The sequence below is a fragment of the Corapipo altera genome, unplaced genomic scaffold (assembly GCF_003945725.1).
Source record: "Corapipo altera isolate COAL_440 unplaced genomic scaffold, ASM394572v1 49, whole genome shotgun sequence".
In the NCBI taxonomy this organism is placed as follows: Eukaryota; Metazoa; Chordata; class Aves; order Passeriformes; family Pipridae; genus Corapipo; species Corapipo altera.
The window spans coordinates 17,266,642-17,283,427 of NW_020884879.1; the positions used below are offsets into that span (position 1 = coordinate 17,266,642).

General features: G+C 37.7%; 1 protein-coding gene across 5 annotated transcripts in view; it reads right to left on the reverse strand.

The window, feature by feature from the left end:
* STAU2 (staufen double-stranded RNA binding protein 2) overlaps positions 1–16,786 on the reverse strand; it is a 150,190-nt gene that overhangs the window by 107,756 nt on the left and 25,648 nt on the right. For all 5 annotated transcript variants that reach the window (XM_027638548.1, XM_027638546.1, XM_027638547.1 and 2 more), the window contains exons 5-7: positions 10,807–10,966; positions 6,671–6,778; positions 247–459 (exon numbers count right to left, since the gene is read on the reverse strand). In XM_027638548.1, coding sequence (XP_027494349.1) covers positions 247–459; positions 6,671–6,778; positions 10,807–10,966 — 481 coding nt within the window. The remainder of the gene's footprint in view (positions 1–246; positions 460–6,670; positions 6,779–10,806; positions 10,967–16,786) is intronic.

Here is a 16,786-nt window from a genome sequence, read left to right on the forward strand (position 1 = left end):
CTTGATCCTCTACTTAGACTTGATCCAAACCCTTGAAGACTTCAATGATGTGAGCTATTTACAAGCCATTATGTTTGAGAATTCCACAGCATTCTCAGGACTTAAAAAAAAGGCATATTGGCACAGGCAAACAATATTGACACTAACAAGTAACTGTAACAATATAGACAAAAAATGACAAATAAGCCTTTATTTGTGACTCTTTGTGAGCAAACATCCTTAATTCTGTCAAGAATGGACACATACCTTCAATATTGTTTTTGGACGCTTTTTAAAGTAAAGTTTTGGCTTTTCAATCACAGGAAGAGGAGGAAGTTTCTTAAGTTCTTGTAGGACAGCCATTGCAGCACGCTTCTTTGAGAGTTTCTTACTGTTGCCCTCTCCTTCTGCAGTGAATTCTCCTACTGTAACTCGTGTAACAAAGCTCTTCATGTGCGGAGGTCCACTTTCTTTAATCACCTTTTAAGAGAAATTGAGTCAAATCACCCTACAAGAAGATAACTTAATGTTTGAATCTCTGCAGTGAACTTAGTACTAATGCAGTTTTCCTGCTAACTGAAGGTATTAGATGGGTTTTCATAAAACTTGGACAAGTATTAATGACAGTATAAGATTTGAGGACAGAAAATCAAGACTAGTTAGATAAAGCAAACCTAACCACTATATTCAGTGTTTCACAGAAAATACCATAGATCTAAATTTTTAAAAATATTTATAGAATAACACAATATACAACAATAATTCATATTTAAACCAAGGCTGCTGGTTTCTTCCCTTGCAAGGTGCTTCACACACTAAAGAAATTAAATCCATGAAGGTCTACCAGGCTTTGGCTATTTCTTTACATAAAACTGTATTTATACGACACCTTATTGCAATCTGCTCATTTTTTTTCTATTATCATTAAAACATAGGATGTTCACAGTTCCAAACTTCAGTCTCAAAGATTCATATTTTTATGCTGTCCTAGCTGCAGGCAGCATGCCTGCTCTCTACTCTTACCTTGCCAGAGTACACAACTCAGAGTGATATCCCATATATTCGAAGGGCTGACACAGTTTTGCCTCCATGATTTCAGCTGTCCCTTCCAGCAGTGCCGAAAGAAATTACCAAAAGAGCTACTATAACTCACACAAAAGCCAACCATTTCTGAAAAAAATTTATTTATTCACTTCCTTCCAAACGTATTCAGGATGACAGTGAGAAAACCCATGTGAAGTACTTCTCCACTACTACAGGGCAGAAAGAAATTAATGAAAGCTGTACCTTCCTTTGGTTCTTTTTCTGTCTTCACTTTCTCACATACACACGCATCCATCTCCTTTTAGAAGGCTATACTGTAAGGATGCACTCACCCACAAATCACAGCACTGCAAGTGCTAGGATAGCCATCTCTTCATGTATGCACCGCTTACTGGTCTGGACAATGTCTATCAGGAATTAGAGACCTCATTTGGGAAAAGGTTCAGTTATTTTTGTTTGATGGGCGGAAGCAGCTACCTAATTTAATCTTTGTTATATGTAATATGTATAAGGAGACAATTAGAATATCTGACAGGCATCTCTTCATAATACCTTCAAAATCAATATAAATACCAATTTTTTTCAGTAGATGGAATTATATCAATCCATTTGTTGAAGAAGAGTAATGCTTGAGTGCAAGGGAATTGAGGTAAAGGTGCAAGGGCCTTCTTGGTGTAATAACTATAGTTTTAATGTGTTGAAACCTTCAATCTTAATATTATTACAACATGTTTTGTATTAAAGTTCTTTTTATCAAGGTCATGTCCCTTGCATTATTTAGTTTTGCTGTTGCACTGTAATGAGGTCTCCTAAGGCTTGTATTTCTTTTTTAAGCTCTCTTTTGTGGCAACTTCAGCAAATACATACCATTGCATATATCTATAAAAAGACATAAAACGAAAATTAACGGACAACTTTGTCCACATTTTCCCAGAATATGATGACATCTATGCCAGTATGGGATTTTTCTGTTGTAGTCCAGGAACGTTCCCACTCTGAGACTCCAGGTAATAATTTCAGAAGTGTTTTCAAGATTGCCTCACTTGAAAGTTGCCCACTAGTGCTTCACCGTGAGAGAAGGCAGCAGTGCTTTTAAGGCACTGACCCATGGGATGCTGCACTGCATGCACCAGAGCTGAGATGAGCCCAATTCCAGGCTCTCCTGCTCTCAGACACAGCTGAACACCTTCACTGCACTGTAGCGTTTCCCACTCTGTTTTACAGACATATCTTAATCCATCCCTGTACATTGCTATCCAAGTATTACACCACGCTGTCTGTAAAAATGTCATGGCTAAATTAACCTTACTAAGGTCCTTAATCTTTTTGTGGTTCTACTAATACCATTATATAGGTGTTTCTCTTTACATTTCTCTTTATCATCATCATCATGGTTGGGCTTCGCGAACGAAGATTTGGGAAAGGCCACATTTGTTACAAGCATGTTGGTGGCTAAAAAGGCCAATACAAGACAGGCATGTCCGGTTGCAAAAGGCACAGCAGAAAGACTCCTTAGGTGGTATATTCCGCAAGATACAGTTCTTTCTGTGTTGTCTTTTCCCCTTGAGAGTGATCCTGTGTGCGTTCTCAAAGGAAGCAGCAGCGTTACAGATGGTGTGTCTCCAGGCCTCCCGATTGGAGGCCAGAATAGACCAGTTATGTTGATCAACATGGCCAAGGCTGAGACGTTGTTTCAGGGAGTCATGCAATACAATGTATTAATAAAATATACAAGAATGTCTACACTGACCAGATGAAAAAGGACAAAATAAGTTGCTTAAGAAATATAATTGCTGAGTTCCTAAAATATTAGTTTTATACAAGTTTTCTCATATATATATATAAATGCACACATATATATGAGAGCAAGAATGTTAATATAAAACCAGATTACACTTTCATATACACAAAAATATATTTCTTAATATAAAACTAATGCATTCTGGTGTGTTTTTAATCTTTTAAATTTTATGTATGTGACACAAGGTAAATAATTGACTGGAAAACATTAAAAACTGTTTCTTTGTTAGTATGTAAATGGAAAAAAGTCTGTGTTGTCAATGGAATGAATCCCATAGGATTCAGATGGGATCTGGATCAAGCTAAACATCCAAATGTGGTAATTAAGCAAAAAAATATTTACCTAACAACATTTTTGGTTAACCCCAGATCTTTTTACTCCACATGATTTCAAACAGTTGTGCTATGAGCCTTGGGACAGAAAACACTAGAAAGAAATTCAGCCTTTGCTATCCAAGAACACTATATGCATTAGGACATTAAACTATTTCCTCAGTTGAAAGATACGACCTGTGGACCAAATCATGGTTAATTTAAAGCTGAGAATTTGATTAAGGGTGACAGTTCAATACACTTTTCTTTTTCTGTTCCATGGATTTAAAGAATAATTACAGCAAGAGAAAACACATGGGGCGAAAACACATCTAAGGTCAAATTACATCAAGAATGAATTTGGCTCAACTTAATGAATCATGCTGACAAATGTAAAACAGCGGTACGATTACAGTGAAAGAGTAATGCTGCTTCAATTATTAATGAGACTCCAGGTAGAAAATTCAGAGGATTACGACAAGATTAAATGGACATTAAAGAAACTCCAAGAAATAGAGGAGACAAAAGTCGGATCAACAAACCCATGTCACCTACATCCATGTATCCGTGATTATTTAAAAGTTTTAAAACACCAGTACATTTCCAGGTGCTTGTGTGGCCAGACATAGTAGATTTTCTCAGTTAAAAAAAACCCAACACCTGGATGTCTGGGTGTAAAACTGCAGTGAGAAAGGGTGACCATTATGCAAAACCCAAAACCCAATTAAGAGCTACTCAGTAGTCAATCATCCAAAGCCTTAATCCGAGAGCAGAAGCCAGATAGGTGTGAGACTTCCTGCTGAGAACCAGTCTCCCAGAGTCAGCAATTTGGACTGTTGCTGGTTCAAAATAAAGAATGTCTGTCTTACTTTGATAAGAGTGGGGTATAAGCAACTGCATCTCTTTTTCCCAGCAGACCACTGGACAGGGATGGAGGGGCAGAAAATCTGCCCGTTCAGGCACTCTATGCCTTCACTCCTGATACTGACAATGAAAAAAAAATATATTATTGTATTTGCTATTCTAAAGAAATAACACTATAATCCAAAGAAAATACTGAAAATAATATGACAATCTGAAACACCCCAACATGTTCTAATATGAAGCTGTTGACCTCCATTATGTTTTCTAGGATCACCAACTCCTTACTAACAAATAAGAAATTAAAAAAACATATATCTTGCAAAACAACTGAAAAATGCAAGACTTTAGACTACTGCTAAAGAAGGAATAATAAGCGAAATGACCATTCTACAGGTACTCTTAACAATTCCTACAGTAATCACTTCTGTATTCCTTCTTAAAAATTGTTCATTGAGAACCCCACAAATGCCTTAGAGCAGTTGCATTTTGACTTAAAAGCTGATGAATCAAGGTTAGCTAAGGATGCGCCAGTGAAAAGTATGGAGTAAAGCTTGTTCTTTGTTAGAATTGAATGTTTCTATTTTAGTTAACAATTTAATAGATACAAATTCCTTAAAACTCATCCTAAAGTTCCCAGGCAACTAAAACTTTATTCATATTACATGAAACAGGATTGTCCATCCCTCATGCAATTCTGAGGGCACGCTTACATAGAACTTTACATATATTTATGATGATTACTTCATTGCATAACACAGCACTGTTGGAACATTGGCTAAAGCTTTGTCAGATGAAGAAAAGACAGATTATTTTATAGCTACTGCACACAAAATAAAAGCTAGAAAAAGCTTTGATGCCTGCCTGGAATAACACAAGACCATTTGTAAATAAAATCCTATTAGAAACATCAGATCTGGGGATTACCCGTAATTGCTTAGTAGTTTTACTGAAAAATAAGCCAGAACCAAGTTCAATCAAAACTCTATTTAAGAATGTCACCTTTACTTAGATTTAAAGGCAGGAAATAACACAAAACCTGTCAGGAGAGCAAGAAACTGTCTTTTTTCAATGTTGCTAACATTCATTGGCAAGTGACACATTAGACTTTTCCTGTACTAAGTATCTCTGCCTTCATTCTCTCCTTACCAAATACTCTCCCCTAAATAAGCTGAAACAGGAATGAAGTTAAGAAGACATTCAAAGAACTGTCCCTCTTCTTTCCACCCTCCAAGCTACTCTGTGACCAGTGACCATACATCTTGTATTTTAGTGCATTGATTCACATGGAACTATTCCAAATACTTTTAAATATTTTAGGTAGAAAACAATGTGTGAAAACTGAAACTCTAATTATAAGCTTCCTTTTTGAAACACAGGCATGTGTTTCCATTATGCCTGTCTTATATAAGAGTTAGGTTCTTGGCATTTAGTGGCAAACTGATACTCCAACACCCCCCGACACCCCAGTTTCATCCTCTAAATTTTACATTCTCTTAACTTTCTAACTAGTATGTATCACGCAGACCATATATATGAAGCACAAACACTTTTGTTATGTCAAGGAATTCCTTAGTCACAAACAGTATTCCTTGTCTTTGGCTCTCTGACCCACGTTATGAGAGATTTCTCAGATTTCTAAGAAGGTCCAAATAGCTCATTTGATGTTGGCCAATTCAGGGACATGGGCCAAACACATCAGTAAGCTGCATACAGCACACTGTAAAGGCATGCCATAGCTTAGTTTTTTGGGTTTTTTTTCATATGCAAATACATGCCTATACTTTAAAAGGAAAAAGCACTGGAGAAAATAACCATCACCAATATAAGCACTACCCACGTCTTTCATACATACTCAGTTTAAATGTAAAACAAAAAGCAGAAGAATCAAACATTAAAAAGCCACTTATATTAGCATTTTCTGCATTAAAAAACCCCCAAAAAACCCCAAAAAACCCACCTTGGAAATCTGGTGTGTCCTACCACAACATTAGACTTTTACAATAAGCTTTTGTAAGAACTTTCTCATCAGAAAAATTTTTCTCATCGGAAAAATTTAGTATCACTCATTCTTCCGTACTTACTTAACTGATAGCATTGGAGCTATTCCAAATATTCTTTATTACTTAAGATAAACAAAGGTGTCAGAAGCAGGTTCATAGATAAAATCATATGAAACAAACAAAAAAAAAATCATGAAGGCTTAAGCAGAGATAGATAAGAAGTCAAACAGAGTGGAATACAAAACTACTCATGACTTTCTGAAAACAGCACATCAGAGGCAAAATGTTTCAATGGGAACTTTTCTAGTGCATGAGTGACTATAGTTAAAGTAAAAACTTTGGCAAACTGTTTTGAAGATTATTTCAAATAAGACTGAGTGTGGCTATCAATTCTAATCCCACAGCCTTATATAGAAGACGATTTAACTGTCTTTCTGCCATCCACTTGTTTGCAACCAAATATTAGGTCTCTAAGAGTTCTGAAAGAGCATCTATTTTAATAGTAAAAAAATCAGTGTCTTAGACTCTGATACACTAACAATTTTAAATTTGTCATTTTCATGAACATTAAAGTCATTTTTATAGTGTATTACTGTTATTAACTGTCTGGAGTTGTAATGGCACTTTGTTTTAATACTTCCTTAGTAAACAGATAAAAATGTAACACATACCTCAAAACTGACAGGTATATTGCGTTTCAAAGCGATTTCAAACACTACACTGATCTCAGACTTGTTTGCATCTTTATCTTCTTCTGATTCTTTTCCTGTTTCTCCATTCTGAAAATGATGCATACAAAATCATATTACAATTCTTAAAAGATAAAAACAATATATTATCCTTCTCCCCCAGTTTCTCAAAAACTTTTGAATTCTCCTGTCAGGATGTAAATCAGCGCTTGTACATCTATCTCAGCACTGCATTATCAGACACCTGCTGACTGTGAAGCCATATATAATGTGCTTATGCTTCATAACAAAGGAACACATATACATTAATTTTTCATTAATTATAGATGGTAAAATAACAACTATGGATTTTAGTCTTATTGATGACATGGATAACAATTATCTGAATACACACTTCTTGTGTCAAACATGATGATCAAACAGATTCTTCAATCTGTTTCTCAGTTGCTCTGTGGGTACCCCCTTCTAAGCAAGGAAGAAATCTGTACTTCTTGGAAAGTACAGAAGGCAGCATTTCTCTCAGAAGAAATTCAGTGAATCAGCCCCACACTTGGACTAGGTCACCAGGTTACAGGTGTCCTCAGCAGGTCCAGCTGGTTAATGGCCCCTCCCATCAACTTCCCTCTAGGAGTTATGACCAGTGTGAAAAGGTAGTGACAGAGAACAGCTTGCTCAACACAGAACATTATTTATTTATCCGTAGGAACATAACAAACAGAGAGGCTAAGAGATAAAAAAACAAAAGGCACATGCAAACATTATCCTGCCTAAAATTCAGCTTTGCCTTACACTTCAGGAAATATTAATTTTCTCAGACAACCACCAGCATAGGGATCAGTCAGCCTTTTGCAACCACTGCCTTTTGGTGTTTGTCCCCCAGGCTGCATTTCCTTAGTTCTCAGAGGTTTCACTTTCAGCTACTTTCAAACTGCAAAGCTCTGAATGCTTCAAACTGAGATCTCTCAACAACCATGTAACCTTGGCCAGGCTCCTAATTTTTTATTAGTGGAGGTAAACTTCAAAGACACTTGGGCTGAATTAGGTGGATTCCCGCAGAGCTCCCATCTTGCATAACAAAGTCTGATCTAAATCATCAGCCACTAGCATAGCTACAAAATGCAGATACCAGAATTATAAAACAGCATTAAAGAAGCACTAGGTTCTTCACATTAAGATGAAACTCATCAATCCTTTATCTATCATTCATTAACTCTTAACATATTAATCCTTAAGACAACGCAGGACCAAAAATCCAGCACTCAAGTTACAGCATGCAGACGTGGAGCACTTTTTGTCTCATTAAACTTTAGAGTCTGAAAAAAGTCATTTACATCCCTGACATTGATGTGGAGCTAAATGCAAAACAAAAAAATTATAAAGTTTATAGAACCTGCTGAAAACAAAGGGTGCAATGAAAAACAATAACAAGGGTAGTTAGAATGAAGTTATGCAGGACCTCTAGCTCATTTCATATAATGAAATGTAAAGTACCACTGAAATCATGAATGTAGGTCATTACTTACAGGACCAGCAAAGCATTGATTAGGTTCACTGAGAAAGATCAACAGAGTTAAAAGGACAATATTTAAAGGGAAAAATATATTTTGGAGATATAAAGAATGGGGTACTATTATTCCGTTAAAAGCCTTAGTGAGAATATTACTTGGTATTGTATTCAATTAAGTTTTGTACTTTATAAAGGACACTGATAATCAAAAAGGCTGACACAAAGAAGACATAAGGATGAACTACTGATTAGAAAAAACAACTTTGCACTGACACAGTATGAAAACAATCAGTTCTACAAAAGGATTCAAAATTACTTAAGCATAATTTGTAAATATATATGGGGGAGAGATTTTTGATATCTGTTTGTTACATTTAGCAAAGAAAATACAAATTAAATAGAAAATGAAGCTAGGTGTATTCTAGAAGAGATACCTCACAAATTATCTTTGAAATGGGGAATAATCAAAACTGGCATAATTTACATAAAATAATATAATGCCCACTGGACTGTCAGCAAGCCTCCAAGTCAAGAATATTTAGGTTTTCTGGCTGTACTCTAGCTTAACCAGATATGTACAGTTTAAACTAGAAATTACTGTTTAAAATTTCATGATTAATACAAACATATCTGTCCAGAAAATATCTTATTGTCCCTCCTGCCCTTAAAATTTAACTCCTTGCATATTCTTCCACTAAATACAGTAGAGAACTAAACTGTGAGTGGAGAAAAGAGAGGATCAAGACTTTAAGGCTTAGATCTTGGTACTGAGCAATAAGGTTTCAAGCCTTAGACATATGACTTCCCTAAGGATGATGAAATATGTTCAGGAGTGCCTCAGGCACTTTGGATTTAAATTTGATCCTCATTCCACAACTGACACTTTAATTGTAAGGCCTTTCTTAGCCTCACATCTATGAGACAGCAGAGGTGCTTTGGCAGACACACAATAGCTCTTTTGTGAAAGCAGGTTCACATTCGCTGCAACCCTGCCCTGTTGGCTGATTGCTTCTTGTTTCTGCTCACCTTACGCTCTTCTACATGTTTGTGCAATGAAGTATTAAGACAGCAATATTCCTCTTCAGTGGTTTAATATGGATAAATGATTTTATCCTTAAATCAGTTTTTTTTAAAAAAGGGAAAAAAGGGTACCTTGAAACAAAAGAAGAATATACAGAAGTCTGCATTAAGTAAACATGGCTATGAAAGCCAAAAGATAAACCTATGTATTTCCATCGATCCCATTCTAGTTAAATTCACTGAGTTACTAATGGGATTACCAGATGGGTACGAGCAGGTCCGTCCTTGCTCCCCTCTCTGCTCTCCTTGGGAGCACAGTGGTAGTGACTGGGGAAGAAAGAAGCTCAATCTCATAATGTAATCGAGGCCAGTCAGAATCTGATGTGTACTGGTTCTGATCCATGTACGATGTTTGAGGAATGACAAATCAATAATCTTCCACAGATGACCCAAAATGGTCAGTTTTGCTGAAGGTTTTACTGAGCTGGACCATGGTTGGTGGTGAGGGCACATACCACCACTGCATAGCAGCCCTGTGTGCATTTCACATGAGCAGCAGCAGGGAGAAGCCTGAACCATGTCACCACAAAGCCCTTAAATTCTATTTCAACCAGCCCTTCGTTCTCTGGAGAGCTACACTCAGCTCCACATGATGCAATGCTCTGTACTCCCTCCATCATGATCTACGCAGAGTTACCTCAGCCTGTTACCTCCAGTCACCCCCAACTCTAAACCATGAAGTGTCAGAGATGTTTTTTCATGACTCACCTGCAACCAGCCCACCTTCCCCTCAGCATAAGCAAGCCACAGAGGTTTTCCTGACTGAGAACTTGATTTAGTCTCCTACCAAAGGACACTTGCTATTGAGATCCTACAGGATCTCAAGTGGTCGTCAACTGCTGCACCAGAAACTCACAGTTCTCCCAGAGGTCTTGCAAGTACTTGGCTTCTTCGACTGGGAAATATTATTATATTTGTCCTTTCAATTTACAAAGATTATTCTGAGAATAATTTTTCTGTTAAATATTTTTTAAAATATGACACAATGTTTTAATTTTTAAGCAGTAATATACACCACTTATAAACGTAGCAGTGAGAAAGCCAATTATTTAAAAAGGTGACTAAAAGCCTATAACCAGGTGATCATCAGACAGGTGATCAATAACTGCCAGGGAGCTCCATCAGGTTCTTAGGTACATTGGGGACAAGTAATTTCAACTGTAAAAATTGCATTAATGGCACAACACATATTTAAGGTTAATAATTCATTCTCCATAAAGTCACTGATTAAATGGACATTTTCTCCACTTTTGGTATAATCTCAAATATTTAATTTTATTTTGATTTTATTTTTTACTTAATCACTGTTGACAATCCTATTTTTAAAATGTCTACTTATTTTTTGTTATTTCAGTCTAGTGCTATGTTAGGTGTGCCTTTATTAAGAAATGAGTAATTTAGTATTACTTCTCTAATTACTGAGGTTAATATGAAAAAAATACTAAAAATTAAACATTGAAAAACTGGCAATGAAATTATTCAATTTGGTATCTTCATGTGAAGATTAGGAATAGTTTTCTGAAACACAGACCTGAGGTAATTTTTCTGGAATAGGTTCATTCTGGAGAGCTTGAAGGGCCTTCATTGCAGCATTATGTCTAGCAGCTTGACGAGTCTTTCCTTCACCAAAAAACTCACTGTTGCCAACAGTTAACTGGACATAGAAAATTTTAGGCACTGGGCAGTGATACCTGGAAAAAAGTCACAAAGAGAAAACAAAAATTTAGGAATTTTAGCCAACCATTTAATATAATATAGAGTAGTACTTGCAGATAAAACATTATCTTTTCTCACAGAATAAGACCCAGTAGCCAAACACATGGACTGCACCTCAGCAGTTGGTAACTCTGAGAGCAGCTCCTACGTAAAAACCATCTCCTCACCTACACTTGTGAGCTCTGCAGTGAGCTCTACTATCTATCAGCTCAACAGCCCAGCTCTGCTCTCTTCTTGGTTTGAGTCTTGGGAAGATGAAAACCTAAGGGGAACCAAAAATTCCAGTGGAAGCCACACCTGGGAGACTACTTCTGTCCCACAGACAAGTGGCACGGAGGAAGGAGGATTGTGAGGTCACTCACATGAAACTTGTCAGTATAGCTCAGCTCTAAGGGGCAACAAAAGTCAGATGGTAGAGAATATACCTAGCAGAAATGAGTCCTCATTTGACAAATAACCTGTCCATATTTTACAGCAATGTAAAAGAGCCCAGGATTCCAAAAGCATGGCCAAAAGTAAGGTCCATTACAACAAAACTAGATTCACTCAAACACAGTACTAGATTCATTTAAACAAAGTACTACATTTTTCTCATTCCTCTTAAAGGATGCTTTTTAAAATATGTTCTCTCTACTTTCATCTCTGGACATGGATGGTGATTTTTTGGTATGAAGACTTTCTGAAATTTCATTTATTTCAACTGTTAAACAAAAAGTTTACCAGAGAGCAGCACACTTCAAAACCAAACAACTGCAAACAAGCACACCGGTCTCAGTGTCCTTGAACTTTGTGCCTAATTCTAAAAATACATTTATGTGGAAAGAGTAAAACCATAACACTGGCTCCAACAAGCCTCCAGCTATAGGGCCTTGGAGGAGTGAGCTAAATTGCCTTTATGACATGCAAAAAGTGGGTATTTACTTTGATTTCTTGTTTACAGTTTAACACACTTATAGGGAATTATTAAGGTCTGGAAATGCTTTTGCTTATGTAGCATTTTCACAAAATTACAGAATAACTCAGGTTGGAAAGGCTTCCGGACATCATCTGGTCCAATGCAGCATCCAGAGCATGGTCAAGCTCTGAAATTACCCTGTCTTATTCAGGCATTGTCCAGGATATTGTGGATATCCTCAAGGATGAAGATTCCACAACATCTCTGGATGACCTTCCAGTGTTTGACCACTCTTTCTGGAAAACAATTACAAAAGTCTTACATGCCTAATGGAATTCAAACACCATGGTGCCATTAGTTAACTAAGCAGCTGTCAAACCAGAGAAACAGACAGTTCAACAATGTCAACTTCTGTCCCACTCCACTGCGTCCTTCTTTGCTTCTGAAATAGAGCATTCACCCCTTTCCTCCCTCTTCTTCTAAAAGCAAATACAATATCAAGACACTACCAATATGACAAAATCTACAATAAAAAAAGTACAGCGGCTTCGGACTGAGATTCACCTCAAAAAAAATGTCAGTTTTTCAAATGAAAAAGGTTACAGGGTACAAGGATTTCCCCTATCACACTGTCTTGTAGGCCCTTAATTACTTGTGTGTATACAATTGGAGTGGGACCCCTTCAGTCCTGTTTAGTTGGTTTTAGGGTCTCTCTTGCCAAAATCACCCTTAAGTTTTTGCCTACTAACTTGGTCCATCACTTCTTGCTTGGTTATAGGTTAACTCCACTCTCTGTCACCTTAAGGCTCTCTTGCCCAGATTAGCCAACCTGTTGATAAAGATGCTTGCCCGACTCGGTCAGGTGGATCCCATCTCTTACAAGCATCGATCCTCAAAGAAGTTGCCACAGTTGTAAAAACCTGATCTCTCTTGTCATGCTTACTATGCATGTCCCCTTACAGTATCACTGGTGTCCACAATGAATCCTAGCAACAGCTCTGGAGCTAGTTCTGACTGAAGGTCTTTGATGCACCAGGGAGAGCTGCTCCAGATGGTGCTAGGAACCGTGTCATGTGGTGCATCACACCACTGCTGAGCACAAACGCACCATCCTCAGCAGTTTCTGACTTCCTTCTGCATGAACTGCTGTGCAAACTGCTGCGTCTGCTGGTTGTCTCTGGGAACGGTGTTCTAGGCCCTGCACTTATATGTGCTTCTCTGTAGTACCTGCTGAGAGGGTGCTTGACCCTCTCTAATCAGGAAACAACTGGAAGGAAAGCTCAATTTAGCTTTTGATCAGGAGTAGCTGACAGCTTACTGGCAGCTGCTGAATCTTGCTAAAAGCCACAGCCTCCAGTAGCTATCCTTTCCCTGCAGCAACAGGTACCCTCAAGTTCCTTGAAGAGTTCCCAGAAATCCTCTCACCATCCCAGAAGATCTCAGAAGATGTAGAACTAGAGCCTGGAAATGGCTGCATGTGTTATGCAGCATAGTACAGGACAAGCCATATTATGCAAAAGCAGTAGACACCTTGATAGCATGTCCTACCTCATTACTTCACAATCTTCTTTAAATAAAAAGAAATTTAGTAGTGCTGTTAGCAACTATATATATTTAGGGAAAATACAATATCCATCGGGAGTTCCTGTTTCCTGTTGAGTTACTAGGCCTACCTTTCCCTCCATTGCATGCAAAGGAGGAAAGCACGTGAACTTAATCCACTTTATAAACTCAAATCCCACAACAGGCCTTTGCGTTTTCCCTCCCCCCTTCCCACCTTTTCTTTTAAAGAGTGTTCAGGGAGCTATTTATGTGATAATATGGAAAAATTATATTCAGCCCATGGCTCTAGAGCCTCGGCAGCTCTTTGACATTGGCAGAATGATTAGGCTTTTACATGGTTTTGATTAAACTTTTCTTGCTCTGCTTGGCCTCAAGCAGAGTTAACAGAGCACTGATAATATGAACATTGCCAGGAAAGTGCAAAGGAGCACCTGAAATCCTCAGAAAAAGGACTATATCTGCGAGGATATTGGCTTCTCTACAACAGAGAGCATGTCAAACAGAAACAACATCCTCCTCTTTTCAGTGATGAGGATAGAGACTGTATTAACAAAAGCCTCGAATTAATCATAATATTAGAGTCTGAAAGTACAGTGTGACAATTAAACTTACTTTTCATAATGAATGATTCTGCATCCTAAAGATGTACACTCATGTAAAGAACAAGCCTATGCGAAGATAAAATTATATATCTGCCACTGATCATTAAAAAACCTTCCCAATATATTATATATGAGTTACTACAAAGGGCTGAAATAATTTACAATCTTCTGAATATTTATCTAGAATTTGTTGATTATTATGCAATAACATATCAGCATAATATTTTCAATCACAGGAATACCTATATGTCAGTCCTACGCTCCTCAGTCCTCTGACTCTGGTCAGCCACAGAACTGAAACAGTCAGGATTTCAAACAGCAATGCATCGCATACAGACTCATTAGGCTTCTAAAAGTTTTTAAATTACCTTCATTTAAAGAATATGCATCTCCCTGCCTTCTATATGTAGCTACGAAGGCTAGGATTTTCCTTGGAGAAAATTCTTATGTAAAAGTGATTCTGAAGTGATACTGGCACACTCCTCAGAACATAAGCTGACAAATACAGCCAAATGACAGAGGATTATAAGGCTAGAGGACAACATAAGGACATGTGAAATGATACATTCAATTTAAGAAAATAAAGTGTGATAAAGGATAATACACAATATAACCTCTAAAAACAAGCTCATTTTCATCTGGCTCTTCTGGACATTTGTGATTCTTAAGAAGATTCCTGGAATAGGAGGTCTGGAAAGCAGGTTCCCTTTATTCCCTCCAAGTTTCAGAGCATCAGTAATCTACTTTTTAGCTAATGCCACTGGTATCACTTTAGAATAGTCAAAATGAAAAAGGGTATTTGCTCCATGACCATGAACTTGAATGCCAAGTTTCAGCAGTGAGTAAATATTTACAACTAGTTATAAACCCCTAAAAATAGGGGTTCATAACAGAAATGCTGACAGACCTTAACTAAGTTGGTGTGAGCGGGCGCCACTATAATTAAATAAATCACCAAGGTCTGTTGACAATTAGAAAACTCATTTTGGTTTGCCACAGAGACAAACAAAAATTCTGTTCATTATAATTTTACTGGAATATGATGTCATAACATGTAAGCATACTGAAACAATCTGCTGCTTTTCTAGCCAAAATATTAATTGCATACTAAGGAGCCCTTGGGGCCTCTTCCTTTTTGGCCATCAAATCCACTCACATAAAGACAAATAAAGTATTAGTACATACGTTATGTGTTCATACTGCATTTCCTGCATTTCTCTGGATTCCTCAATGGCATAAATGTTTCTGATAAATATTGTTACTTTATTTTTAGAAGGGGAAAAAAAACAAGTGCAAGTTGCAACTCACAGAAACCAGGAATTTTATTTAGATTTAGCTTCATGTTAAAAACTCAGTGAGGTTTTCTCTGAATTCTAATGGTCAATATATTCTACAACTATGTAAAAAAAGAACAAATAAAAACAATTATTTCCCCACTACACAAGTTTTTTAGGAAGTATTACCCTATTCCCATTTCATAATGCAAAGTGAAGAGGAACTGGGACCATTTTGGCCAAGATGAAGACCACTAAAAATACAAGATACAACACAGTATGGGAAAGTCATTCTTCAGATGCCAGGTCAATGCTGAAAGGGTCATTCTCTGCACCTTTTCGCTCTGGCTCCTTTTCCATATGAACTCAATCAAGCTGGCAGCCCTGCTGGCACTGCTTAATCAGGAAAATGCTGTGAGCTTTGTGAGTGGAGGGATAGAAAGACATAGACCATGCAGGGAGTAGGAAACAGCATTTGCTGTGGATAACTTTTTCTCCATAACATTTGAAATTTCTCTAGGGGAGCAAGTTGCTTAGTGCAGCTGTTCCCTGGCTATGTCCTATTTTTCTAAGCAGTCCATTAGCCACGTGCATGAACTCACAGATGTGAGTTGATGTTTTGAAGAAGGAAACATCCAGTATAGTCACTTTTGTCTTCATACAGTGCATCTTCTGGTTCTTTCAGCAGGTCCACAACACCAACTGGGAACAAAGAGGCTCTCTTTTCCAAGTACTCCTTTTGAGAACTACAGTTCATTATTCCTGAATTGTGTCTACTACAGACCAGGCCACCTGATCAAGGAAAGCCTATTGGTGAAGGCTTCTCGCTCCAACTCCAGGAAGGATTGTTCTCACAGGCTCTTGTCCTGCTGGGGGACTTCAACCACCCTGATATCTGCTGGGAAAGTAGCATGGTGAGCTGAAGGCAATCCAGGAGAATCCTGGAATCCTCTTAATCGGTCTAGTTAAAGAGAGAACGAGACCTTAGCAGCAACTTAGGGAAAAAAGAGAATCTATCATCTCTGGAAGGAGGGTCAGGTAACTTGTGAGGACTACAAAGATTGTCACAAGGTCATGCAGGGAGAAGATCAGAAGGGTCAAATCCCACAAAGAACTTGATTTGGCCACTACAGTTAAAGACAACAAAAATTTCTATAAATATATTGGCAGCAAAAGGAGGGTCAAGGAGTGCCTCCATCATCTGTTGCATGCAGAGGGTAGTATAGTGACAGGGGATGAGGAAAAGGCAGAGGTACTTAATGCCTTCTTTGCCTGTCTTCAATATCAAGACCAGTTTTCCTCAGAATAATCAGGTCCCAGAGCTGGAAGTTGGTAATGGGGAGATGAGTGAAGCCCTCATAATCCAGGAGATGGTTAGTGACCTCTTATGCCAATTAAACACTCACAAGTCTTTGGGCCCTAATGGGATCCACCCTAGAGTGATGAGGGAACTGGCAAAAG